We start from the raw sequence: 16,999 nt of genomic DNA on the forward strand, positions 1-16,999 counted from the left end.
ACCAGTGTAACTGCTTGTGAATTGCTGTCTTTGTGGTACAAACCAAATGCCAATTTCTATCAACATCTAACTGGAATCGTCATATGTTGGTCAGGACTTGTGGAAAATACGGTCAAACAACGAAAGTTGTCATCACTAGTATCCGACCATGTAGTTGTGTCCAGTTTAGCTATATACTTGTATGAAATTTGTTCAAACATTTGGAACTACTCATGTGTGGGCACAATTGCAAGATGTACTGCATCAGTGCAAAGGGTATACAAATATTTCCCCAAAAATGACCCAAATGTATTTTACTTGACATTACCCAAGTGTGCGTGTATATTGTTGAAATACCGGTTTTCTTGTTGCCAATGACAGATTTGAATTCATTATTGCTTGTTGTTGTCTATATTTCATAATGTTTTCATATATTTTAGTCTGCACAATCTTTAAATATTTCATTTGCAATTTACATAAATAAACATTACAGCACTTGACACGTCTCAGCACTTGAAATACTGTTTGGTGTTTTAATTACTCAACCTTATATAGAGAGCATTTAAACAATCCCTGGTGTTTAATTAACATATGTCTTTGATATTTGTTGTCAAAACTGGGTTAAGTCAATAAGTTGGTTATTCCCTATGGGATCAACATGTAGTCCTGTAGACATGAATTTAATTGCACACTTTATAAATGTATGTTAGTGGCACATTTAATATGCTTTATTGTAAATCTAGTCTAGTATCCCAATGGTGTGACTCCCATGTGGCTCAGCTTTCCTGGGTTTTCGACACTGAAAATCTTTTTTGAGAAATGCTTAATTTCCTAACGTTCGGAATTCTGATGCATCTAGAGCAATTATATCAATGGTTTTGACAGCCACAAGCAAGGAGTACATTTACGGATAGAGAGAACTGCTTGTCATTTGTTACAAATCTATGGGAGCTTAAGGTACATGGTCATAAAGTGGTAGAGTATTAACATACGGAATGCACCAGAGCCTTGTTAAGAACTGAAGGGTTCCTAGGTAAGATACGGATTTGGGCCCCTCTGTTTGTCAACAAAGCGCAAAAAATAGGTTAGAGTGACCTGGACCCTTCAGTGTCTACTGGGCCCTAGTGTCTACTTGTCTAATGGAAGTTCCAGCTCTGGAATGTACCTATGATTGTGGTCAATTTTTTAATTGATCCAATGAAAGTGTAACAAAATGTTTCTGATTCACTGGGAACGGCAGAATGAACAGACCTCGGAATACTGATCAATAGATCGAGCAGCACACTGTCAGTATTCACTATACTAATTCTAGACAGACCAAAACTACATTGCATTGGATCTAAAGTTAGACATCAGTATTATCAGTACATTTGATCTATTGATTACTATTGTGAGATCCCATCTCCATTATTTTATATATTATCAGCATAGACAGTATCAGTAGTTTGAAAATTTCCCCATATTAACCTTTATGCATTCATATTTGCTCCACTGCAAGGCAAGATACAAAGGACTTTGATTTGCTGTTTGCATGCTTAATTTAATTTGCTCATTTAAAAAGCATTAGGTTCATCCATTTGAAAAGGTGATGAGCATACAACTAGGCAGATCTCGGGAGAGTCCATATTCACTTGTGTGAAACTTTATCATCATCATCATCATCACCATTTATTTATATAGCGCCACTGTACAGAGAACTCATTCACATCAGTCCCTGCCCCATTGGAGCTTACAGTCTAAATTCCCTAACATACACACACACAGACCGTAAGAGAGAGACTAGAGTCAATTTTTTTTTTTTTATAGCAGCCAATTAACCTACCAGTATGTTTTTGGAGTGTGGGAGGAAACCGGAGCACCCGGAGGAAACCCACGCAAACACAGGGAGAACATGCAAACTCCACACAGATAAGGCCATGGTCAGGAATTGAACTCATGACCCCAGTGCTGTGAGACAGAAGTGCTAAACACTTCGCCACCGTGCTGCCCGTGCTTGTTCTGTACTGTAACTCTTATACCACTCATTTGTTTTGTCTTTCGTGTTATTTAGTGATGGTAGATGGAATTATTGCATTGCCTTTACTGTGATTAACATGAGTGGTATCTTCCCCACGTATTGAATAGTTGGCCGTACATTTTTATTTTATTTTTATATTTAAATTCAGAGTCTTGCATCTCATTACCATCATCTTATATAACACATATTATCAGCAGGCACCTGATGGAGGTGAATGCTGAGTAAAGCTGGCTTTTGTGTTTATAATGTTACTGTATGATACCACTGATTTAGATGTTGCACTAAAATCTATTACAATTCAGAATTTGCCTATGTGTTTTTTTTTTTTTTAAATGTTAAAAACAAAATTGAAATATGTATAATATATTTATTAAAATGAATCCATGAAAAACACATAGTTAAGACACCCTACGCTGCGGGGCCCGGTACTTCTCTTTCTCCCCCATATGTCCACTACTAACATTCCCCCCCCCCCCCGGTCTTCCCCCTTCCTTTACCCTACCCCGTCCCTCTCTCCCTTTCCGCTACCCTCACATTGAACCCTCCCCTGACAAGCCTATAGATATCTGTGTCATTCGCCTTGCCTGTACACCTCACATCCTGCCTTCCCTTTTAATAAATAATATAAGTCATCATTTCAATAAAAGAAAAAATAAATTAATCCAAAGTTTTTGGAAACTCACAAAATACTTATTGTACAATTTACAATTCCAACTAGGCAATTGCTGTATATTTTTCCTTTTTTTTTTTTTTTTATTATTTGTGTGTGTTATTATCTTAGATAGTTTTAATGACACTCACAACATTTTTCAGCATAACATTCTAAAAGTTGTCTTTATTAGCATGGTGTAAACAGTACATGTATGCTGTAACCCATCAATCAATCATCAAATGTCTTGTGTAATATGTCTACAGTGTGGGCAGCATTACCAAATAAGCTATTATATCATTTATTTTCAGATACGAGGAGGAAAGCTTATGATCACCTACACGAGGAAAAGTGATGCAGGAAAATATGTCTGTGTTGGAACCAATATGGTCGGAGAGAGAGAAAGCGAAGTAGCAGAACTTACAGTATTAGGTAAGAGGAATATTTTTTAATGAGCGCTGTCCAGTTTCTTTATACAAATATTAATATGTTTTCGCGATTTGGTTGTGGATATTATTGTGTGGTAAAACGCCAAAAGAAATCTAAAATAAACCTGACGAAGGGGTAAATTTACTAAAGCTTTAACAAAGGAAAAGTGGAGGTGTTGCCCATAGCAACCAATCAGATTCTAGCATTCATTTTCCAACATGTACTGGGTAGATGACAGCTAGAATCTGATTGGTTGCTATGCGGCAACACCGCCTCTTTTCCTTTTTAAAGAAGCTTTCTACCCCCTAAATGATAAACAAGAAAACAATTATATTCTGAGCTTCATTAAATTAAATTTTACTTAATTTATTTTTGTCTGGTAAAGGGGACTCAGTAAATTGACAAAATGAATGACAGCTGTCTGAAACATTTTGCTTTGCTGGAGAATAACCTGGAGTACGATGATAGGAATAAATAATACTATTAAGTGACGTATGCTGTGAAATAAAATGTATGATGTATTTTTACTGTTGATGGTAAAAGTGTTAGTGGGTTGTTACATCACTAGGGAGGTGTCAAGGGTTAAGCAGCTGCATTAGGGATTGGGTGATTTGTTTACAAAAAGCAAAGATCCCGGCATGTTTTCCTGAATAAAAGTCAGTCTCCTTTTCGACAGCCCACTTCACTTGTGTGTAACCCTTGTAAAAGTCACATGACAAACAATGGTTCTGATACCAGCTGCAGAAGCAGAGACGGATATTAATGCATCTTAGACTTGTGTTGCAAAACACTGTAGACTAATACCACTTGTGGCTCCAAACGTGCAAAACATGTGTTATATTCCACATGTCAGTAACTTTAAGCTGCTTAAATGCCAGGATTGAATAATTTCATTTAATAACATTTGCCTGGTTGTATATCGTTATAGTTTTAACCCACAAATCTACATCTACAAAATTGTTAGAAACTTTGAAAATGTTGTAGCTCGCGTCCAACCGTGAACAGCGGATAAAAGGTGTTGCCCAGTTTTGAGAAAACTTTAATCTAATTAGTTTACACTGCATTATAGCGGCACAAAAAAAAATCCCAGAGGATAACATGTTTTTGTTGAAACAGGTGCTGTTTGTTATTTTTGGCAGTAATAAATGAGAGAGAACATTTTTGTGATTGCCTGTCATTATAATTATATCTTCTGGAGAAGAGTATTAAAGAGTATTAATCCTGAAAAGAAAGTAATCATCATTTTTCGCATTCCCTTCATGGCGAGAGTAAAAGTAGAGAACTTGAGTCGCAATTATAGATTTAAAAATAACAGTATTTAAGCTCATGAAGTTACTTTCTGATTTGTTGAAGCCTCTAAAAAAAAAAATAGTTTTGTGTTACAATGTTTCTGTCTGACGGAACGTAAAGACGTGAACTCTGGAGCAATTATGAGAAACATCAGACCAGGATTAAAGACAAGGCAACATAGGCAATTACCCGGGTCTTACAACTTTCATAGGCAGTAGACGGGATTGAAGATTGCTTTGTGTTGCTGCCTGCAAGTTTTCAGTCCTATGTTCTGAAGTGCATTGAGAGAAAGGAACACTCCTATAACTAAAACTAGACACTCATTTAATGATTAACTAAAGCTGATCACTTATTATGTTTGAGTTCACCCCTTGGTTCTCATAAGGAATATGGAACTGCATCTTCCATGCACAGCCAGTTCATAACAGGAAAGGAACTCAAATTTTGGGTTGACCCAAGAATTAAGCAAAACTTAGAACAGGTTCTTGATCCAACATTTGAGGGACCTGAAGGATAATATACTGACATGGTATTTAACAACTCTAGTTGTTGCTAGTTAGCCGTAGTTGGATTAGCATGACATTTCATATTGCATGGGATGAATTATTATTGGCCCATCATTATTTGTGATCTCTATTTATGGTGCTCATCCATTGGCTGGCCACTTGACACTTGTGTTGATCTACTAGATCTATGCCAGGTTTAGCCACACAAATGTGTGGTTAAATCTGAAAAATTCAATGCAGGGCTTCAGTGCTTGTGCCGAACAGCCGGATCGTATGGGGTCCAATTAGCACAACCGAAAAATGACCAGTAATACAGTCGTTCAGCATCTGAAATATCCTGATCGCTTGTGATTGGGGTTGGTGATCTTTTTCAACCCTTAGGTGCTGCAATTTGTGCCCAATTAATCCTAAAATAGCCCACATTGGCTGGCGAGAATCCCAATGTGTTGAGGCATTTATTAGATATTTAGCACATGACACAAAGATGCCGTAAAAACCCAAACTCTCATGTGCGACTAATGAGCTTACTAAACCACAACAAAAGGCAAAGTGACATTTGTGATCATTCAATCAATCAATTTATGTTGCCCTACAGAAAGACCGTCCTTTGTCAGGAGGCCGAGTAACATGGCGGTTACGGTAGACGACAGCGCAGAGTTTAAATGTGAGGCGAGAGGTGACCCTGTCCCTACTGTTCGCTGGAGAAAAGATGATGGTGATCTGCCTAAAACCAGGTATTTCCAGGGATTTTTTTCTTTAACAAATATACCCACTAAACACATAAATACCAAACTCAAATATAGTATATATCTGTTCTGCCCTAGAATAGATCACCAGCCACTGCATCCAATACGTAGGCAGTGGAATAATAGAAGGATTTATTGCCACATTCTGGCCACAACTACAAAACTGTGATTGACGTTGCACCAAGATCAGTTATTTTATTCTGAGTTAAAATATTATATTGCTTTGAAGGTATGAAATCCGGGACGACCACACACTGAAAATTCGAAAGGTTGTAGCGGGGGACATGGGGTCGTACACATGCATTGCAGAAAACATGGTCGGCAAGGCGGAGGCATCGGCCGTATTAACTGTTCAAGGTAAGGCTTGGTAACTTGTCTATATTATCACAGTTCTATCCAATAAACAATATCCTGGGAGATGTAATAAAATAATTATTTTCATGTTTTTTTAATTTCACAAATCAGGCCTATGTGTAATTACGAGTGATCAAGAGATAGCATTCAGCGTTTAGAAAATTATTTCCACTTGTAATTTAAATAAATCCTATTTAAAATGACATATAGGCTTTTTATTGTCATGACTTTTGAATTAGGTCACATTTACATCCAAGTCAGAAACATTGTCTGTCACTCTCCACTGGATGTGAGAGAACAAAGCCCGCGATTTGTCTCGCGGGTCTTCCCATTTGCATACTGTCTCTTTTTATAGGACCTCATTCGTGTTACATATTGTTGTACTCTGCGCATATTTAATGTCATTATACAGTCTCAGTTCAACATTTTAAATTAAACAAGATAAACATTTATGACGTTTTTGTAGTTCACATTTTTCTCATCTAAAGCTGCGGATTTTAGCAATTATGGCTCATCAAATGACAATGTCATGTATGCACAGAGGCAATGTTAATCATGTTAACAATAGCCTCTGTGCATACATGACATTAATGATGATTCATCCATACAATGCTATTTATATAAATATTGGCTATTATTATTAGGTATTTATGGATTAATGTCCCCTCTTCTTCAACTTATTAGGATATTAGAATTCACTGAGGAGTTTCATGAAGAGGGAGATGCTGAGAGAGGGGTCAGGTACAAAGTACGGGTGCCTAGGCCTGCCTGGGGGGCCCAGGCCTGCCTGTTTAGTGGGAGGAGCCACCAGCCTGGTATGGCCCTGACCCGTTAGATTGCTTAGGAAGGAGCCCCAGGAAGTTGCTATATCGGGGCCCGTAATTTTTCTTGGCCCTGTCCATGACCATATGAAAAGATGATTGCTAGTATCTGTAATTATTTACTGTAGGGGACACGTTATCTCTTATAATTCACAAGCAGAGAGTACCGTCATGCCAGAGCACCGTCATTTGCTCTGCACTCCTCCCACCGGACAGAATGGTGTGGCTCAGACCAGGAGATATTCAGAGAGTTGCATAGAAGAAATGACAGATCCTGGTCCATCGACTGAGCCCCCTGTCCACCTACTGAGCCCCCTGTCCACCTACTGAGCCCCCTGTCCACCTACTGAGCCAACTGTCCATCTACTGAGCCCCCTGTCCACCTCCTGAGCCCCATGTCCATCTACTGAGACCCCTGTCTACCTACTGAGCCAACTGTCCACCTACTGAGCCCCCTGTCCACCTACTGAGCCAACTGTCCATCTACTGAGCCCCCTGTCCACCTCCTGAGCCCCCTGTCCACCAACTGAGCCAACTGTCCATCTAATGAGCCCCCTGTCCACCTACTGAGCCCCCTGTCCACCTACTGAGCCAGCTGTCCACCTACTGAGCCAACTATCCACCTACTGAGCCAACTCTCCACCTCTGCTTCAAGTCTCTGGTCAACCAGAGTAGATAATTGAAGATTGGGGGGGGGGGGGAGAGGGATCCCAGGGGAGGCCCCTCATCTTACAGGTAAAGGGGAGTTCATTCATTTATGGGGAGTTGATTAATTTATGTGACGGTGACGTCCACAAGTGTACATCTGTTTTAAATATTTCATGTCTTAAATGTGCCCCTGAAAATCTACCAAATGAGTATGCCTGTGAGAGAGTATAATAGAGCATACATAATATGTCCCTTTTAAGCTCTGCATAGTAAATATGGATAATACTCTTTTTGTGGGAAGAAGTCCTCTGTATGTTTGCAGGGAGCAGATTATTTGTTCTGAACTTCCGACTGTAATCTACAGTTTTTCTTCAAAGCAGGTTAAGAGCAGAGTATCTTTGAGGTTTAGTGTTTAGCGGGATTTCAACTTTCATCACTTAAACAATGTTTACTTTTTGTATTGATTCCCTATGTCAAAAGCACCATGAAAAGAAGTACACTCCTGACCCGGCCTTGGCGTACCAATGATATTTGTCTTTATTCTATAGGAATTTCAGGAGTAGACATCATTTCTTTATGTGTAAATATCCACTATGTGAAACTTTATATCTTACTGTTGCATTATACTCTATATTTAATTATTGTTCTAAGCAAAAGAGACCCAGTATGACGCTAATTGCAGTATTTTGCAAATGTAAACATATCCATAAACATCGTTTTACTTTATTGAAAACTCATATTCTTTGTGAATGTAACATACTCAATGGAGATGTCAAAGAAAGTAAAAAACTGAAATATATAGCTTGTCTAAGTATGCAATAATGTTTGGTAGAACCTACATTTGCACTTAGAAAACTTTCAGTTTATTGGAGTTCATGTCTAGGGGGGGATACAATTAGCCGCAAAGTATCTACGGAACGTCCATGAGAGTCTTGGCGGCGGAAGTTTTGACGGAAACCTCCGCTTATTTTTCCTCGCACCTCTAAAATTGAGCGGATATCTCTACCGCAATTGTCCACGTGCCACATTGCCGGCAATTGAATTCCCCCCTAGGTGTCTGCTAGTTCTGCATACTAATTAGGGGTATTATGGTAATAAGTACAACTTGTTTTTAAAAAAGGTTTTCTTCACAGACCTTATGCCCTTAATAACCAACTGTCTTGGGTTCCATTCATGTATCCTGTATATACAGAAGCCAGTGCACCAAGTGCTATCTAGACAATACTAAGATTGGGACCAGAGCCTAGAAGCACCCAGCAGCCATTCCCCAGTGGCATCACATATATCTACACGTATCATTATATCTCAGCATTAAAATAACGTAACAGCTGTCACATTCCTGGCTTCCTGAATGTAAATCAGCTCAGTATGTGAAGGGGATGGGTGTAGCGTAGCCCTCTTTAGTCCAGACATATAATATGTTTGTTTAATACAGGTATGTGTAATTTGTGTAGTGTGCATATAGGCAGAATATGAAAGTCAAAGATGAAAGACAATTTTTAATAAGTTTTAAGAGCGTCTGCGATCTTGGAAGTCTGTATTGATTTGTGCTTTTGGGATTCTTCCTGTAACGCTTATGATAGTTTACACTTTTTAATTAGAATTACAACAGAATTGTCTCCGTATATATAGCTCAGTGGTTAGGAACATGGTATTTTGTAGGGGCCTCACCTGTGGTCCTTTTGTCTCATAAGGGGGCCACACATTACATTTGCAGTGAAGGATCAGCTCAGTATGAGATAAGAGTAATAAGATCTTACCCTGTGTCAGTCCGTCAGCTAAGAAGATAACACCACTACATAGACATAAGTGGCAGCTAAGCCACCAATCGTGGGTCTAGATGTTAATTTACTTTTATGTATGCTGGGAAATTTCAAAAACAAACACTGATAATTCAAACAATATTCCATTGGTAATCAGTTGTCATTCTGTGTGCACTTTATGTGACTTGAATAGAGTGAAATTTATATGCATTTAAAAAAAATACAAACAGTACACAATGAGCATTTAATTAGGGCATTTGCACATATTGATGGCTTGTGGTACGGTTTGTAAATTGCCATGCATTTATTTTTGATGCTACTTTTTGCAGGTTACAGACCTTTAAAGATATAGCCATTTGAGAAAAGAGACAATGACCACTGGTGCAAATGAAACAGGTGGTGTTACCCATAGCAGCCAATCAGATTCTTGCTTTTATTTTATAAACTGTACTTGAAATATAACAGAATCTGCTGTGGCCAAATCCACCGTTTTCCTTTTTGCACCATGTATGTTATAAATGCCCCCCAACTAAAGTTTATTTACAAACCAGACAGAATGTGGGCCTGGAAAGCAAATGCCATTTTGTGACCTAAAACATGGATGTGATTGCGCCCATTTATATGGGAAGTACTGCTAATTAATATATAAATAAAGTTGAAGGACTGGAGAAGGCTCATTCATGGTAGTAACTGTTTAGCAGTCAGTGGACTTGATCTTTGCTTGTCCTCGGAGGAACCTGAAATCATTAATCAGCCTACCAGGCACAATCTATATCTGAAAGCACTTTAAAATGCATATTCCTACTAAAGTAATAAACGCTGTAGTGACACGTGTAATAGACGTTCCCTCTGTCCCCTTAATCTCATGATTTATTCAGAGGTTGTCATCCTCTTACTCCAAGGGCTAGATTTACTAAGCTGCGGGTTTGAAAAAGTGGGGATGTTGCCTATAGCAACCAATCAGATTCAAGCTGTCATTTTGTAGTAAGTATTAAATAAATGAAAGCTAGAATCTGATTGGTTGCTATAGGCAACATCTCCACTTTTTCAAACCCGCAGCTTAGTAAATCTAGCCCCAAGTATCCCCCAATGATCATCAAATCTATTGACCAGTATCGATGCATATTGCATTTCAACTGGGGGTATAAATGACGTCTCGTTGAGCAGTATTTTAGGAGAAGGAAACATTTTAATTAATGAAGGGTTTGTTCTAAAGTGGTTGTAGACTGGAGTTAGAAACCACATTTTTGCTCATTTCCCCCTAGTGTGTGAGTGAATTCCATGGGCTAGTTCCCAAATGCAGAACATGAGTGTGTACCTATACATCTGTGAGATAGAGAAATGTAATCACTTGTACCAACCGAAATGTGCAGCATTTGTGCATGTTTACTAGTTTGTAACTGAACCCCAAAGCATTGCTCGGTGCAGCAAAACAAGCATTTTGTCATTCTCAATTTACTTTTAGTTAATTTCATTTGTCCATGTTATTTTACATCAGAACTATGATGCCTTTATGATTTTTCATGTTGTTCTTTTATATTTATGATTTTTCATTTTACTTTACACATTTTCTTTTTTGTTCCTTTTTATTTTTTAGTTGTGTCTGGTAAGTTGGAATTGTATTATACATCATTTTATATCCATCATGTTATCATGGCCGGAACACTCCCCCATCCTCCTCATCATTGACCTCCATTACCCACCAACAAATCAGCCTTTATGTTTCATTTGTCACTGGGAACCCAGAGAGACCGCTGAGAATACCATCTGCAAAATATTGGTAATTGTGACAAAGTTGAAAGGTAATAAGTCACTGATATTTTCTTGTGCATAGGGAAGAAAATCCTTTATCCACTAATTCAACCTAGTAACAATATTAATTAAAATATGATTATAGTGCTTATTTTAAACAAAGTGATTTTTATTCTATCTCTTAACCCCTTTCTATTAACATACTATACAGCAGTGTTTTGTGTGCAAAGCATTAATCTAATTATTATGACTTCACTGTGGGATTCAGGTGCACCTGCTGTCTGCACACAGTGATGGCTGCCATTTTGTCCGCTAAACCAAAATTCATACAAATGTGGTCTAAAAATATAAATACCAATTTTAAGAAGCTGAGTAAACACAGCAACGCTATTTTTCAATGCTATATTAATGGCTTATTAATAGAAGCAATAGTCACCCAGTTCCAATACCCACTTATAATCTTCAGCAATGGTCTTCCAGTTCTGATACCCACTGATAGCCTTCAGCAATAGTCATCCAGTTCCGATATCCACAGATAGCCTTCAGCAATTGTCTTCCAACTCTGATATCCGCCAATTCTCTTCTCCACCCCTAGGGCTTTGTTGTAGACAGAGAGGTTCTAAATCAGAAAAATCGAAAATTCCTGTTTTCTCTGGATCTAGAGCTTTCCTCCACTTGTAATATAGGCCCCTTTATATCTAAAATCCAATTAAAGGACTTTGCAGGCAACATTTCTGCGTTTAATAGCTGACAGCAGATGACATTTGCTTACGATAAGGTAGACAGCAGGGTTGCGTAAAATATTAAACATCTTAACACCTGCAATTGCATGGGAAATCTTACATGTACATTTATACATGTTTCTCAATGTCTTTTCCTACTGGATCAAATTTAAATTTGCTTTAATGACCCATTAAAAAACAAAAACGAACATATGCACCAGCAATCCTTGTATTACCTCTAGCATCTAAGGCACTGGCGGGATTACAGGTGTTATTTCTGGCACAGTCAGGCACTTGTATAGTTCAGCTTTGGTTTGTAAGCTTCTCCAGAGCAGACTGTATATATATTATTTGCTGTATATTCTATATGTCATTGATACATACACTTCAGGGGCACATGGGCGGTCCTCTAAAAGGCCACACATCTACCTTAAGTAATGAGCTAAAACAATACATTTAATGAAAGGAAACACCTATTTGTAATAACATACCAGCAGACATTTTAAACCAGTGTGACAAGCTAAGACAAACAAATCTAAACAAAGCAGGAAGAAGTTGGGGGTCACAGGTGAAGACTCAGAGGGCCGTATGTGGCCCTAGGGCCACCAGTTTTACACCATGCTATTTGCAATGATGGACAGTATGCATACACATACAATAAAAATATTTTGATGAAAGACGGAGATGGAATCTACCCTGTCAGAGTCCTGCGCTTGCTCCGAGACTCTAGATATCCCCAGTGTGCGCCTATTTTAATTTGCTGAGTGAAAATAAAATAGCATAAAAGCAAATGATTCCACATGGGTGGGCATTAAAGCTGATTAAACAAGGAAAATTTGTTTAGTCGTCAAAACAGCCATAACTGTCCTATGTCTCTAAGTAATTCTGGCTGGTGTCTTATTCCACTGCATTGCTCTCATTTTCCACCGCTGCTTTCCCGGTGTGTGAATCCTTCTCTTTTTTTCATGTGAATGTAATTTTCCACTCTCATCCTGGCACGTCTTTGCTTAGCTATTACTAAGTAGGTAATACAGAAAGTAACTTTCAGCTTCTTCCTAAATTCTTTCCCTTTTTCTGTACAGTAAATGTGAAGTGTTTCTGTGAATTTCAAAAGTGTCTAACAAGAACATATTCAAATTTCAATGTGTTACTGTCTATTAAATGTACCTCTTAATTTAACCCTATAAGACTGCAGGGACATTGTATTTGAATGTAAGCAAGATGTGTTTATGCATGTTAAAGCAGCAATACCGAATAGAGGATTTTGTTTCTTTAAATATCAAGTGAAGTACCTTTTAGGCACACATATTTGTATTTGGCTATATTGCCACAATTAATTATTACCTGTTCAAAAGCTCTCAGGTTGGCAAACACAAATGGCTTCCAGACACAAACACAGTCAGTCAGCAACACAGACATAGAGGTATATTTACTAAATTGCGGGTTTGAAAAAGTGGAGATGTTGCCTATAGTAACCAATCAGATTCTAGTTATTATTTATTTAGTACATTCTACAAATGACAGCTAGAATCTGATTGGTTGCTGTAGGCCAAACCTCCACTTTTGCAAACCCTCAGTTTAGTAAATATACCCCATAGTCTCACAGCTCTCAGCATGTCATGTGATGGCAGAGATGGGAGAAAGAGGATGTCACTGTGCAGACAGAGCTCAGAGGAGCATTCCAAAGCCTCTCTGCTCACCACATCATATGTCATGTGACTGTGGTTGACATGGTAGCCCAGAATCTTAAATTATTAATAGCAGCCTGAAGAAAAAGACACAGGAAGTTGGTAAATACCAACATTCTTCTTATAGTCTTCCACACTGATTTATTTAAAAAAAAATGCACTTGATTATTTTCATGGGATTGCTGCTTTAACAGTTCCTAAGAAGTAAATACATTTATTTTTGTATACAGCTGTTAGTTAGGAAAAAGTTTTACTAATATTTCATTATAGTTCACACAGAAATAAACAATATTTACATTAATATAAGAGTCATGTCTATTTCTATTTTAGACATCTATAGGATAGAAATTAATAGTGTAGCATGGCTTTTCATATGGGTTATTAAACTCTAGACATGAGTTTTATTTTGGTTTTACTTGTTTTAGATAAATGATTATTCCAATATTATGCTTTGTGCCCAATGCCAGAAGGAATACAATTGGCCACTATATCACCATCTGTTTCCCTAAAATGAGCATGATGGGCAAGAATAATCCGATCTCAATTAATTTGATAATTTTCGGCATGCTCCTAAATTTGTTGGAAGTTAAACACAACCCAAATTGTAATGTATCATGCCATTTTATGCTTTGATCAAACTGCAGAATACCCCAGCTTGTAATTAACTATGCTAGTTGATGTTCTAGTCTGAGGCTCTAGGGGTCAGCCCTCCTTATGCGGGACAAACCAAAAATGTGTTGCCATAACGTACAGCTCCAATCACCATATTTTCTTACAAATTCATATTTTCTCCAGCACAAATGTCTCTTTGTCCTGGACTGAAGTATGTTTGATTCAAGAGCACCGACTTAACCCTATTTTTTCATCCGTACATCATTTCCTAAAGCTTAATTTAATGCTAATTTAATGTGTAAATAACATTAAAGAAATGATAAAGAAATAATTATTATTAGTTCAAATGTGGGACAAAAACTGTCCAATCCCCTGTGAAGCCATGCCCTAAAATGGGCTAGTCCCTCCCCTTTGGATGTAAAAAATGGGAACCGCTGAACTTATGATTTATTAGGAACCAAAGCATTATGAATATTGGTCATGCCTCATGAATATTGGTCATGCCTTATGAATATTGGTCATGCCTCATGAATATTGATCATACCTCATGAATATTGGTCAAGCCTCATGAAGACTGGTCAACCCCCAATAATATTAGCCACAGAGTGCTGATCACAGGTATCACTAGTTCCTAGTAAAATGGCTAGTCACATTCTCATGAATTGTAATTATCTTTCAAGAAGCTGTTCGTCTGGAAGATGTTTTCACAAAGCCGGGCAACTTATATTTATTTTGTGCATTTTAGTTGATCTGAGATATTTTGCTCTGAAATGCTGCAGACATTCCCTTATCCGGGCGAAATGATTCATGTAGACATAACTGCTTCTGTCTGTCTGTAGCAGAATGAAGACCAGCAATGCCATCATTACAATAATGATACTTGATGTATAGACCTCTATGTTCAGCCAATTTGAAATACAGACACAAGACAATTACTATTTGAACTTTTACCCAACCAGAAAATGTCTTTTTCTTTGCAAGGCGGATTTAGTGTATCTCTTTCCCAGGTGCAGATGTACGTTTCCCCTCTAACTTTAATGGTTGTTACTGTAACAACATAACATATGGTATTTTACACATCCTGTTTACTGTTATATGAACTGACCATGTAAACTGTGTAAACCATCTAAACAGGAACAAGCTGGTGGAGTTTTGCACTTACGGCACAAACAGATGTTTAATTTTCATTCTCCGTTCATGTTATTCACATGCAGTTCTAAAAAAGGTCCTAAATAAATAGTGTGTGGTACAGTCCCCCTGCTCTCACAGCCAAAATAGAGTCAGGGAAAGTAGCAGAGATAGCTTTGACGTTAGACGCCCATAGAGAAAGTTGAATTCTTTATGAACTGTGATCAACCAGGGCGGATCAACGTGTCAGTCTATCAGGCTATTGGGTTTCATGACATTTTGAGTCTACTAAGGGGGAAGACAAGATCTATACTGTCTCAAAGGCCAGTGAAAAACAAGATAAGGTTTTATTGACGTATTCTCTTTTTTTAGAGCCTCCAAATTTTGTGGTGAAGCCTCGTGATCATGTTGTTGCATTGGGGCGTACAGTCACATTCCAGTGTGAGGCGACAGGGAACCCTCAACCAGCTATCTTCTGGCAAAAGGAAGGTAGCCAGGTAATGTGTTTTTTTAATTTAAAATCTTGTAGTTGATTTACAAGTAACCCTGAAATTGCAAGTATATGCCTCAAGCCTCACCAGTTAATGCTTTAGAAGTCCAAATAAAAGTGTTCATTGGAATGTATCACCCTCTATCGACTTATTGTATTACTGCCACTGATTTGCTTCGCTGGGTGAGCACTTTGCTAAATTTGGATATCAAAATGGCTGTCATCGAGCTAAGGGAACGGCATACATCATTAACAGCAGCAGATCCATAAATGATCTGACAGGGACAATTTATTTCACGTTTGACTTGTATTATTCAAAGATAAACAAGGGTTTGATTACATCAGTGAAAGGTCATCCATTTATCAAGCTGCGACCAAAGATTTTTTTCATTTCACCAGCGAGTGTTATTCCATTTCATGCTTATGATACAGCTTTTAAAGCGGATCTAGCTCCGTGTGCCAAAGGAAACAAGGATGATGCATTTAATAAGGGCACAGCATTGTGGATAAATATTTTGATGTGCATTTTTTTAGCACTAAATAAAACAAGACTTCAGTTATGCCCAGCATAGGTTTAGCATGTAATTGTAAATTCTATTTTAGTATTCATTTGTAAGTGCCTGTGTTCTGATATCTATAGTTTACTAAGGTTTTGTGTTATAAAAGACAGAACGGGTCGGTTATTCCTCATCTGAACTGTTTATAGTAATTGGTAATATTTTTTTTGCTGATTGGCAACCAAAGTCAATCAGTCAATGTGAGAGATAATAGTCTGTGTATGTCTGTTGTTATGATAATATAGTTGTCAGACATTGCCGGCATCTTGCCTGTATAGTTTGTGATATGTTACGAGCAATAAAGTTAGAAGTCTCTTGAATATGCATATATTGCCTTAGCATTTCTACCTACCTCTTTGTGTACCTCTGTCCCTAAGCTGCTTTGCAGATCAGTTCTTCGGAAATTACACTTTATATTGCATTCGTTTAATGACATTGGAATATAAAAAAAATATTTTTGGGTTTACAGTTTTGGTTGCCATTGTGACGGATATTTTCTAGCTAGAAAAAAATATTTATATACAGAAGGATTTTTTTTTCTTTAGATATTGCTCCTAAGTTTTCTTTTTACTCTTTGTCCTTTTTTCTTGCTCTCTTGAGGTAACATTTTTGTACTTGTCAGTGGAGGACACAAATGTCCTCTTATGTAAATGGACCTAGGACATAGACTTAAGGCAGTATAAGGGCTTGAGGTCATGGGTGGGGACATGCATAGAGAACGGTCCAGATGTGAAACAAACGCTGTAACCCACACCAACAAATCAGATTAAAATGTATTATTTATTATAGTTTATTTACATGGTACCAATCATATTACACAGCTCTGTAGAGAGAGGATGGAACCATTC

General features: G+C 37.8%; 1 protein-coding gene across 6 annotated transcripts in view; it reads left to right on the forward strand.

The window, feature by feature from the left end:
- Positions 1-16,999, forward strand: part of ROBO1 (roundabout guidance receptor 1) — an 859,323-nt gene that overhangs the window by 765,019 nt on the left and 77,305 nt on the right. For all 6 annotated transcript variants that reach the window (XM_075197076.1, XM_075197073.1, XM_075197074.1 and 3 more), the window contains 4 exons: positions 2,957-3,077; positions 5,466-5,604; positions 5,846-5,973; positions 15,477-15,601. In XM_075197076.1, coding sequence (XP_075053177.1) covers positions 2,957-3,077; positions 5,466-5,604; positions 5,846-5,973; positions 15,477-15,601 — 513 coding nt within the window. The remainder of the gene's footprint in view (positions 1-2,956; positions 3,078-5,465; positions 5,605-5,845; positions 5,974-15,476; positions 15,602-16,999) is intronic.

This window comes from Mixophyes fleayi, chromosome 2 (genome assembly GCF_038048845.1).
Source record: "Mixophyes fleayi isolate aMixFle1 chromosome 2, aMixFle1.hap1, whole genome shotgun sequence".
Lineage (NCBI taxonomy): Eukaryota > Metazoa > Chordata > Amphibia > Anura > Limnodynastidae > Mixophyes > Mixophyes fleayi.